Source organism: Naegleria lovaniensis (genome assembly GCF_003324165.1).
Source record: "Naegleria lovaniensis strain ATCC 30569 chromosome Unknown tig033, whole genome shotgun sequence".
Lineage (NCBI taxonomy): Eukaryota > Heterolobosea > Eutetramitea > Acrasida > Naegleriidae > Naegleria > Naegleria lovaniensis.
Window position 1 is genome coordinate 139139 of NW_025407854.1, and position 12295 is coordinate 151433.

Genomic DNA, 12295 nt, shown 5'->3' on the forward strand with positions numbered 1-12295 from the left:
AAAAAAAATCTTTCATCATCCATCGAGACATGTCTTTGAATTTTTCAAGTCTCTCTTCGTATCATCACAAATTGTGTGCCTTCATTCAACAACAGGTAGCTAATCATGATAGTAGTACTATCGGAAATGAAGACCATACACTCTATTCATTCCTCGCTAGAAATATATTTTCTACTACTACTACGTGCTACACCTCTCAAAGCACTTCCTTGAATCAATCTCAACATTTTCAAATGGCACTCGAAGAAACACAAAAGAAAACAATTGCCATGTTCAATGTATTCAAAGAAAATGTGAATATGAATTTACAACAAGAGGAATTGGAACATATTTTTCAAGATTTATCCATCCATCATCCATCATCCACAACAAATAATTCTGAAACGATGATGAACAACACCACTTGCAATCAAGAAGAAACTATGAACAACTCAACAATCATTCTCAATCTTAAAATCATGTTTCTCATCTATCGATTTTGTGTGAATCGAGTGAAATTAGGAAAAGAAGTACAATTTTCGTTTTTTGAAGAATATTTTAATCATGTCATGAATTTAGAGGATTGGTTTGGACAATCATTAAAATTAATGAGAGAACAATTCACTTTGAATACAAGTCTTCTCTCGATGGATAGTAATGAATGGACCATTCGATCTCCTCGAGTGTGTGAAATGATTTCTAAATGGAGATTATTATTATATTCAATTGTACAACCATCATCTTGTTTATCATCTACTTTATCTACTTGTTCAAAACAAGAATTCTCTTCTTCTTCAAAACAAGAATTCTCCTCTTCATACAAGTATTCTATTGAACCATGGAAATTATTTATCATTTACTTATATACAAGTTTATTAACAGAGATATTACCATGGGGTGTTAAATATATTCATGAATTTGGACAAAAACCATCTAAAAAAGATCAAATATTAAGATTGATTAAAAAACAAAAGAAGAATATCATGACTAGTACTCTCAGTGCTGGAACTTTTCAATATGCTCCATTCTTTCAATTCTTAATATTACAACATTTTGTTAATATGAAATTGAAACATTTTAAAGAACAAGGAAATTTAATATTGAATCATTCGAATGGAAATTTATTATTGAATCATTCTAATCAGTATGATAATACTAATGATAATTATACTAATAATACTAATAATTATACTAATAATACTAGTAATAATACTAATTCTAAATTGAATATTGGTAGTAGTAATCATTCTGTAAATCCATCATTCATGCCTTCATGTCTCTTTTGGCCAAGATCATCCCTTGAAGATAAACTTTTAAAAGAATCATTAACATTTTGGGCTGTTTTTGTTTCAGCCATTACAAGTACTGTACGTGAAGAACAACAAATGATGATGGATGAAGCTGAAGAAGATGATGATCCTACAAGTATGAATACTTTTGATACTATGGATACTAGTATTGTAATGAATAATAATATTGTAATGAATAATAATAGTAATAATAATAATAATACAATACATTTGGATCCAATGGTTGCACCCACCACTGATAGGACTCGTCGAATGAATGACACACAACACGATCTTCAAACTCACATGACTGTGAATGAAATTAGAAGTGTCAAGAAATATCTCTCTCATACTCTTGAAGAATATTTATTGAATATACTTGTACAAGTATTGTATGAATTGGCAGAATATGAATGCAAACCAATATTGGATTTGAATACTATCACTTGTAGTAGTACTAATAATCATACTATCAATGCTAGTAGTACTATTCATTCTACTATTCATACTACTACTATTCATTCTACCACCAGTAATAATAGTAATAATACTACAACGACTAATACTGATCATCATAATACTTTAAATACGATTCATTCTAAACCAAGTACAATGACACCATCTTTTTATTTTGAAGGTCCATTACGTTCTTTAGAGAGTATTCGTGCACATGCTCAAACAGTGATTAGTTCTCTTTGTAATGGTTTTGGATTACATTTATGTAATATTATATTACCAATGGTGAATGCAGATCTTGAACAAATTGGAAAGAATACTCTGCAATCAGATTTGTTTTCTTCTTCTATGGATTGTACTCCCTATGGACCTATCTATTTAAATACAACTCCATTGAATCCAAGTCATAATAATAGTAGTAGTAGTACTAGTAATAATTCAAATAATAATAATTTAAATAATAATAATTAAAATAATAATTCAAATAATAGTAGTAGTACTAGTAACAACTCCAATAATGACATCACTAGTCTTCAATCATTACATAATAATAACTTTGGTAAACCTATTTGGATCGTTCGACAAAAAGTACTCAATACCATTGGAGTTTTATTAAGAGAATTACTGACTACTAACATTCAATATGGATCTGGAATGAATGGAACCGTCGTTGATGCACCAACGATCATTTATTATGTATTATCACATTTTATTCAAGAATATTGTGAATTGGTATTGAATGAAATTAATAATACGACGACGACGAAGAGACAAGTCCTTTCATTGGTGTCCACTCAAGAAGGATCATCATCCTCTCTATCATCCACTCAAGAAGTATCATCATCCTCTCTATCACGACCACCATTATCCTCTCAAGAATCACCATCTCCACCACCACCACCCTATGAAACCATTCTCAAACAAACTGCAACATTGGTCACTTTTGCATTTAGCAAATTATTTAATAATCAACAAGATTCCATTCAGACTGATCCATCAAATAATAATTTAGCAATATTGACATCTTTTTATGAATCTCGAATACCACCACCTCCACCTCTACCACTGAATTCAAATGTTGAATTCAATGATCCATATGCCAATGATCGAAAAGTACAACAAAGTGCAACTTATTTACTACAAGAATTTAAACCCAAAGTATTGAAATTATTACAAGAATTAATTATACATGATGATTATTCATTAAGAGATTCAGCATGTATTTCATTATGTAGTTATATTGCAGATATGAATTTAGTAGACATGATGAATTTGGATGATGAATCAGATTTCATTCTCAATATTATTCATGCATGTGAAAAACATGTTGAGAATTTTGTAAGATATTCCATGTTGATTAGTGCCATTACAGACAAGTTACAATTTGCAATATCTTCATGTGCATCCATTGAAATGAATCACATGTCCATACAAGAAGAAGAAGAACCTCGATGGAATAATTCTAACATGAAGAGAAACTCGATGGAATAACATGTCCATACAAGAAGAAGAACCTGGATGGAATACTAGATCAATACAGCAAGAAAGTACTAGGACCAAGACTCGTACTTCACTCTCTACTCTTCTCTCTAACAAGTATTCTCCTCATTTCAATCGATTATTTAAACATTTATTTGAAAAGATTTGTGTGAATAGACTTGAAAAGAAACAACATGCATTAGAAGAAGAAAAGAAACATTCTCAATTTGTTGTGTGTTTATTTGATGCATTTTATGATTCTCTTGATTTTATGAAATATGATACCAATGTTGAATTGATTGAAACATTTTTATTATATGCTAGAGAGAATATTTTAAAATTGATTCATGAAAATAGTAAGGATGATGATGACAATGATGATGACAATCATTCATCCAAACAATTATTGAATCATTCGAATTCTACTTCTTCTTCAACAACCACAACAACAACAACAACATTCACAACCACAACAACAACAACCTCACTCAAAACCTATTCTTCCAGTGATGAGATATCAGCCTTTTCAACTTGTATTAATGCTATTATTAGAAATACGGATCGACCTGTCTTGTTGAAACTCTTTGAAAAACATGACATGTTCATTTTTTTAACACAATTATTGAGAATGTGTTCCAATCATTCTAATTTGAGAATTAGAGATTGTGCTGTTCATACCATTGGAAATATGAGTAATGCAGATTTATTTGATTTGTGTCCATTTGATGTTCAACCCTATCATAATGATGAGACTGCTGAGCATAGAGAAGTGGGTTTGGAGAAGAGTAGTAGTCATGGTCATGATTCTAATGATTCAATTCATCATTCCAAGTCTCATCATCTTGATAAAATATCCAATGACCATCTCATCATTATACCACAAGATTCATCTCTTCATCATGATTTATTATATGATTTTGTATTACCTCTATTGGAACGAGAGTCTATGGTGAGTCCAAGTTTCTATCAAGAAGCAACACTTGAAGATGATGCTACTCTAAAAAAGAAGATTATTGTTTATCATAATGCAGTATGGTCATTGGGAAGAGTGATTTTAAATATTCAGAGAAAGAAAAAGTCTGAAACCAATGTTGGTATCAATCATCCAATGAGTCATCCTACAAGTGATCATCATCATCCTCAAACTTGTCATCCTACAAGTGATCATCATCAAATGAGTCATGCAAGTGATAATAATCATCCTCTAGTTGCAACCAAGATGACAAGTAATCACACCACCACCAATACTACTTGTATGAATTCTAAATTTAATCAATTTTTAGAAAGAATTTCACCTAAACTCATGAATATTATTCGATTATTTGCTAATAGAGATTTCTTTACTACTGAAGATGTGATTGAAGATATTACAGGTTATCTCTCTAATGTGTGTATTACCATTTCATACATTTCATTTTCAAGAATTGATTTCATTGCACCCTATTTCCCACTCTTTGGAGATTCATTCATTGAACATGTTCAAGCAGATTCGAGTGAAGATTTAGATGAAGAAAAGATGGCCATGTGTGTAGCAATATTTAGAATGACTGAATATTGGTTGAATCAAGTCATGATGGATGATGAGGATGAGAATAGTATGAACCATAACAACAACAATAACAACCATACCACCACCATGAGGATGATGGATGATGCTCATACAGGTGGTGTTCATACTGCTGCTGCTGCTGCTAGTGAAGAAGACTTCTTCTCATCCACTGCCACCACTACCACCATGATTGAAGATGGAGAGTTTGATTTTGAAACTATTTATTATTAGATAATTTATTTACAAGTGCCATGTTTGAGAGAATTTCAAATACTTATTTGTATGCATTGGCTTCAAGAGTGATGGAGAAGGCTAGAATTTACATGTCTACACGTTAATGAGTAGAGTGATCGTGTTGTTGATGTTGTTTTGAATATGGAATGAACATTCATCTATTAGAATATGTGTGACACCTTCAAGATAGAATTTAATGAATGACAAATTAAAAACACTTTCGATGAACAAGTATTGGTCCAATTTCTTCATATTCTTGACTTGTCATGCAATACTTGTAAAGATGGAGAGTGATCCTAAAATTAATCCTCCTTGCCAAACATTACATTGAGTAGAATTGCCATGATGAATGGTCACAAATCGATCCAATGGTAATAAGGCTTCCACAATAGATGCTCTCAAACGTAAAGCAAATCCCTTCATACGAGTACATCCTCCCTCCACTACAATATCATTGAACACTTGAAATGCAAAATATTGATCGACAAATCCACATGCTCGTGTGGACTGAATGACCATCTCTTCCAAAGTATTAATACTACAACTACGACCACTACTACTACTACCTTCAAGTACACTTGAATTCATAACTAAATTCACGAGTTGAGGTTGATAAAGTATTTCTGGAATTTGAAATCTCTCTTCACGGGTCAATGAAAAAACATGACCGTCAGGTAATTCATATAAAGTTTCATTGGTGGTACTATTCTCACTCACACTATTGACATCAATAGAATTTCCTTTTAGTGCTCTCTCATATTGATTGGGTGTAGATAACATGTAACATTCTTGTTCTTTCATCTTTTGAATGACATCTCGTGCCACTAAATTCGAGGATAACCATTCGTTGGGTTGTTGTTGTGGTTGTTGAATGGTTCCTCCATTGCTTCGTTTTGAAATCAATGCAATTAAATATTCAGTCATGTCATGTCCTGCAATATTGAGATATTTAATGGCATGTGGAAGAGCATGTCCTTCATAGACTGGAGCACTATAGGTTCTGGAATGACCACAACTCACACTCAATCCATTGAATATAAATTTAAAGTTCCTTGATTGCCAAATATAAATGAGGAATACTAAAAGATTCGAACATGATTTGAAGAATACGTTCTCTTTGTGATTTGGGAATGAATGGAGCTTCACTTAATAATACAGCATGTTCATTGGGCTCAATGTGTAATTTGTTATAGAACAATTTCTCATAAAAGATATTCAAGGAATCGAAATCTTTCATATGACCATCGTTCTGGTCAACGAAATATTTTGGTGGACAGGATTCATCGATCATGGATTTTCCAATATCAATGGCCTGTGTTTCATCTTTGAATGTTGCTGATGGTGTCAAGAGCGTGGGTTGTTCATCTTCCGAAAAACCTGCTTTGGTTATGAACGAACCACAATCCACAACGATGGTGTTGAGTTGTGACATTTTTTATGAACAAGCTCACCAATTGATGATGACCAACTCTATCGATGATGGTTTTGATGAATATTCTTACCAAAGCTCAATAACCAAGATCGCTTCAACACTAATGAGAGTCACTTTCAAACGAATACAGCTCAACAACTACTTCACAACAACGGAATAAAGTGATTAATCGCCTAGATACACTTCCATGCCTACTAGTGAAAGTGATTTTAAAATCTCGTTGAGAAGATTCACCAATGGAATTGGAATCAATTGTAGTCATTGTCATACGTCAAAACATGGGTCAACCTTGAATGAAACACTTTTTGTGTTTCCCAGTTCCGTACTTTCGAAAGAGCAAGTTCGTCACGACAGGATATTATTGCCAACAACATGACAGGGTCGTCATCTTTCGGTCCCTGCCACGATGGTAGTCAATAACAAAAAAATGAACGACTGTTGGTGGGTAGGTTTTTTTCATCAGAGCAACCATTGGAATTTTACAAATTCTTGATCGTGATTGGTGGTATTTGGAAGGGAAGGATAGACGTTTTGTGCTCCAACAAGCGAAACAAGATGAATTTACGCTTCTCCTTGCTTCTCAGGAATTTCGAAACGATCGAGAGATTGTGTTAGAAGCAGTGAAAAAATATGGATCTGCATTTCAATATGCTTCTCAAGAATTGAGAAATGATCGAGAGGTTGTACTAGAAGCGGTGAATCAAAATGGATGGGCGCTTCAACATGCTTCTCAAGAATTGAGAAATGATCGAGAAATTGTATTGAAAGCTGTGAATCAAAATGGATCTGCGCTTCAGTTTGCCTCTCAAGAATTGAGAAATGATCGAGAAATTGTATTGAAAGCTGTGAATCAAAATGGGGATGCACTTTTATTTGTTTCTCAAGAATTGAAGAATGATCGTGAGATAGTGTTAGAAGCAGTAAAACAAAATGAAGATGCATTTGTATGCGCTTCTAAAGAATTGCAACGCAATATTGATTGGTTATTGGAAATCAAAAACGAAAACAATAATATCAAAGAGTACATTCAAGAACATTTATTTGGCACTGTAGAAAAAGCCAAGCAAGGAATTTCTAGAAATATCAAAGCATTTCTCTTACTCAAACCTTCTCTTCAGGAAGATCGAAATTTTGTTCTCCAAATAGTGAAACAAAATGGATTGGTGCTTGAATACGCTTCTCAAGAATTGAAGAATGATCGTGAGATAGTGTTAGAAGCAGTAAAACAAAATGCAAATGCAGTTCAATTTACTTCTAAAGAATTGCAATGCAATATTGATTGGTTATTGGAAATCAAAAACGAAAACAATAATATCAAAGAGTACATTCAAGAACATTTATTTGGCACTGTAGAAAAAGCTAAGCAAGGAATTTCTAGAAATATCAAAGCATTTCTCTTACTCAAACCTTCTCTTCAAAAAGAGACAGAAATAACTAATACTACATTTAAAGAAGGCGCAAAATACTATTCATTCGTCTTCAATTTCGATGAAATTATTGACTATTATTCTAATCACTACATTTTAGACCAGAATGCATTGGAACTCTATTTATATTTGAACCTCAAACCTTCCAAAGCATTCTTTACGCTAACATCAAATTATCCAAAAGAAACGGTGATAGAATTTGCATTACTGAAATCATTTCACAAATTTATAACGTCTCATCAAATCGATCTGAATGCAATTTTTAATCATCAGACAATTCAACACACGACTGATTATTATTTATTTAGCGACACTATTCATGGTTTGGTGGACCATTTATTGAGTGCTGTCAAATCAACTCCTTACAAGCAACTCCAAAAAATTGTGGACAAAATTGTGCAACATTTTCCAATTCAAAAGTTAACAGAATCATGTTTTGACATTGTTGTGAAATTTTTGAAGGATTGGAAAAACGTGGAAAAATTTCCTCACCTCACTTCCATTCAACAATTGACTGCCCAAAATCTTTCCAAACGTTATATGGAGCTGGATAAAATCCGACAATGTTGTCAAATTATGAAATCTCAACCTCATTTCAAAGCTATTCATTTCATTTCATTGTTAGGAATGGGTGCACAAGGTGTTGTACTGAAATGTTTGTATGAGAGTCATGGATTGGTTGCTTGTAAATTCTCTATTGAAGCAACTCAGGATAATCAAAGAGCCAAAGAACAATTTAAAGTGTTAAACGATCCACGTGTGAAGGGGCATGTTGTTAAGTGTATTAAATGTGAAACAGTAGAATGGAATGGATTTCATTACCCATATATTATCATGGAAATGGGACAAGGAACATTGAAAGATGAAATTCAGTCTATTCATTCCAAAAAGATTTTGAAATCTGAAACCAAGTTTCTTTTGAAACAAGACTTAATTTGGATTTTGAATTGTTTTATTGATATTCTTGAAGCAGTAACTGTTTTACATGGAATGGAAATTTCGCACAGAGATTTGAAACCAGAGAATATTATTCTCACACAAGATGGAAAACCTAAATTAATCGATTTAGATAATTGTCGAAATATTCAATATCGACACGCTGTGACTATGAATGTTGGAACGTATTTATATATGGCACCTGAAGTTCATCACGATCAGGTTTCTGAAATCATAAATAATACCACAGTATCGAGATATTGTGATGTGTTTTCTTTGGGATGTATGTTCATGAGAATGTTAACCAATTGTTCATTGCTACTTGATGGAACATATTTAAACTCAAAAGAACAAGATTTATATGGAACAACCAATACTGATGGTATGAATTACTTTTCAGAATATGGATCATATTTTCATGTAGTTGTTACATATTCTCATGGAGAATCCAAATTACATCATGCCCTTTTCAAGGAATTGGATAAACATATTGATCCTTCATGGAAAGTGAATGATATTTTTGGAAGATGTTTGATTACCATGATTCAGAAAGATATTGAAACTCGAAGAGATTGTGTGAAATATATTCCAATTTTGCAAGCTGTGAAACATTCACTTGAAGAAGGAGATACTAATCCAGATTTTTCCTCTCTTGATTTGAGTATCTTAAAACAATATCAGCCTTCATTTATTGAAAAGATTATGAAAGAGAATAGAATAATGAAACAAGAAAATGACAACTTGAAGGAAGATATTGCTAACTTGATCCAAATTAAGGACAAGTATGAGAAATTACTAGTAAAACACTCCATTAATTTTGAGTGACGAAAGTTGAACAAGTGACTGATATGACTTTTATTCTTAATTTTTCAACATCCTTAATAACGGGAATTTAATATTTCGATAATGTAAACAACAAGGATTTTGAAAAACTTTATTCAGTGCTCGAAAACTGCTTTTGTTTTGATGGAAACTCCGCTAATTCCTCATAGTATCGAGTAAAATCTCGACTGCTTCAAATCATCTGACTCGTTTTGTCGAATCGTCGAGCTCGAGAGACGTCATAAGAAATCCGTTCTGCTTTGGTTACATGTCGAAGTAACTGTTGTATGTTATATTGTTTTTCTTCAATGGTGATCATTATTGTTTGTGCACTTGGTCTTACATAATTGGATTCACTCAATGTTCACATTAAAAATTTGTTGCAGGTTGCTCTGAACTCTTCTTGTAAAATTTAGTGCATGTGGCGTTCTGAAGGAATTTGATAAAACCGAGCAAGATTCCTAATCAAAAATGGGATTTTGTTAAAAGTTGCAAAGTTGTATTGTTGTATTGAAGTAAAATAAAGAATCCTCCTGAAACTACTCGTCTGGGTCGTTCAAAATGACTTAACTCTGTGTTTCTGATAGATTCCACAATATCTCTTATAGCGTCCAACATGTGTACCAATCTAATGGCATCTTCATTCTTTCGCAATTCAGAAAGTAATTTTTCTGAAATTGAGAAATCAGCTCGTCCTTGATTCTGCTTGTCTTGAAAATTAGCAATAGAATATGAGTTTTGTAGTTGAGTGATGTCAAAGAAACAGCATGGATGGACTCCAGTGATATTCAGTCGTTTTGGGCTAAGTAATTGATTAACTAAATTACGGTGTAGATGTCTTATATCTGGGATGGGAATTAAAATATTGTTGACTTGAGTTAGATCAATCTGCACACAATCAAAAGGAGTGAACATTGTAACCGTTGACTTTTGTTCTCGTAACTTTGCAAATTGATTTCCTAAACATGCTTGGTGTTCACTTGCGAAGTCTGATGATATAAATCATGCATAGATATTCTGGTTTCGTAATCTTTGAGTGATCAGAGAGAGCCATGTGTCAATATCTTTTGCAGTATACTTTGATTTTGGAACAGCTTTTAAAATAAAGCAATTTGTATTGTGCCAATGTCGCACACTTGTAAGTGAATTGTGATAATATTAGATGCATAAGAATACTGTTTTCCTGCTATTTTCTCCAAAACCTTTCCCCATTCTTTCATGGTATGGCATTCGATCTGTTGCTCAAATCCCAAGTTACTTCTTCTTGACTAATGCATTAGAAGTCTTGCATGCATCAGTTTGTTGAAAAATCTCTTCTCTAAAATGGGCTCACTGCTGTTTGAGATGGACAGTAATACGAAGGCCCATACAAATCCGCAGCCAGAGCCCACACATCCTCAGCCGATCATGAAACTGAAGGATTCGATTGATCCTGATCCAAAAATAAAAATCCTCCACTGTTCCACTGAAAGTTGGAACAAATCGAAGTCGATGTTTTGTTGTCTTGGGAAGAAGACCGTTAGCACAACAATTCATGAGGCCTTGCAACATCACCAGAAGAGCCAAAACCACGCAGCAAGCATTGATCCATAAAAATTTCATCAGCATTGAATTTGTCCCAAAGACACTTTACATCAGGACGTTCGTCCGAAGAAACACCATCTTATCATTACTCTGTACTTGAAATCTCTCTCCAACGTTTATTATTATTGACAGTACAATACCATCCAATCGACGATCTGAAGCAGTAACTAATGAAGAGTGCTCAGTACTTAGTTAGGTGTTACAACCCACAACCAGTATCACTTTAAACACCAAACATATATTTATTATAACTTATATTATCACTATCCTTAACAATATTTGATTAGAAAATTTGTTGAAACAATAGTTGAACCACAACAATACCCTCCCTAACTATGAATACACAAATTAATTTTAATTTATTCGATCTTGCGAACAATGACACTTCCTGGAGAGGAGACAGCAACTAACCCATTGGTATTAATCTATTATTGTTTGAGGTTACATAACACCTCTCCAATCAAATCATCAACAAATTGTTAATTTTGAAACAAATCAAGAATATTCAAGTCTACTTCACCACAAGCGATCATAAAAAGTGAGCTCAACAACAGTTTGTAAAATAAGAAATTGATATAAACCATGTTCCTTTAAAAACATAATGCGACGAAACATCGTTGAGCAATCAGCGACGGATAAAAAATTAACAAAGATCGTGGGAAAACCCATCAATAATAAGGCCAAAGGAAATCACTGAGCAAATCAATGATACGTAAGGCAAAAGCCAATTAATACAACACAAAGTGTTGTTGAATTCTAAATATATAAAGAGAGGGAAGGGAGGGTGTTGTTGTGGTGTCAGACTGTTGGGAAGCTGCAGCAGTGGTGTTAGTTTGCTCTTTAGAGCTGTTTTGGTTGTGGATTTGTTGACATTTTTTAGCCATACTTTTAGTCAACCTTATTGTTTTCGTCTTCTTGGGAGAGAAATAGATACATGATGTCCTAAGCGTGAAACTCAAAGAGACCATGACATATATAAACAAACTCGCGATTATTTATCGAAGCCATAGCTGAAAATCCCTCATGTTTGTAAACATAAAAAAAGAACAAGATATGACATATCTAGACGGTAGGTATCCATTTAAGTGTGATATCTACACAAGCTCTA

General features: G+C 33.1%; 5 protein-coding genes across 5 annotated transcripts; 3 read left to right on the forward strand and 2 right to left on the reverse strand.

Annotated features, from left to right (window-relative positions):
• Window positions 1–29: 29 nt before the first annotated feature.
• On the forward strand, window positions 30–2195 carry C9374_008133 (uncharacterized protein; the record flags this gene model as incomplete). Its single annotated transcript, XM_044698176.1, has 1 exon — window positions 30–2195. The coding sequence occupies one exon, from the start codon at window positions 30–32 to the stop codon at window positions 2193–2195; it is 2166 nt and encodes a 721-aa protein (XP_044545756.1).
• A 183-nt stretch (window positions 2196–2378) lies between these two features.
• C9374_008134 (uncharacterized protein) lies at window positions 2379–4983 on the forward strand (the record flags this gene model as incomplete). The annotated part of the gene is made up of 2 exons (XM_044698177.1): window positions 2379–3148; window positions 3198–4983. The coding sequence occupies 2 exons, from the start codon at window positions 2379–2381 to the stop codon at window positions 4981–4983; spliced, it is 2556 nt and encodes an 851-aa protein (XP_044545757.1).
• A 267-nt stretch (window positions 4984–5250) lies between these two features.
• C9374_008135 (uncharacterized protein) lies at window positions 5251–6418 on the reverse strand (the record flags this gene model as incomplete). Its single annotated transcript, XM_044698178.1, has 2 exons — window positions 5251–6037; window positions 6081–6418. The coding sequence occupies 2 exons, from the start codon at window positions 6416–6418 to the stop codon at window positions 5251–5253; spliced, it is 1125 nt and encodes a 374-aa protein (XP_044545758.1).
• Window positions 6419–6845: 427 nt separating this feature from the next.
• C9374_008136 (uncharacterized protein) lies at window positions 6846–9606 on the forward strand (the record flags this gene model as incomplete). Its single annotated transcript, XM_044698179.1, has 2 exons — window positions 6846–6863; window positions 7003–9606. The coding sequence occupies 2 exons, from the start codon at window positions 6846–6848 to the stop codon at window positions 9604–9606; spliced, it is 2622 nt and encodes an 873-aa protein (XP_044545759.1).
• A 462-nt stretch (window positions 9607–10068) lies between these two features.
• On the reverse strand, window positions 10069–10518 carry C9374_008137 (uncharacterized protein; the record flags this gene model as incomplete). The annotated part of the gene is made up of 1 exon (XM_044698180.1): window positions 10069–10518. The coding sequence occupies one exon, from the start codon at window positions 10516–10518 to the stop codon at window positions 10069–10071; it is 450 nt and encodes a 149-aa protein (XP_044545760.1).
• Between the last annotated feature and the right edge of the window lie 1777 nt (window positions 10519–12295).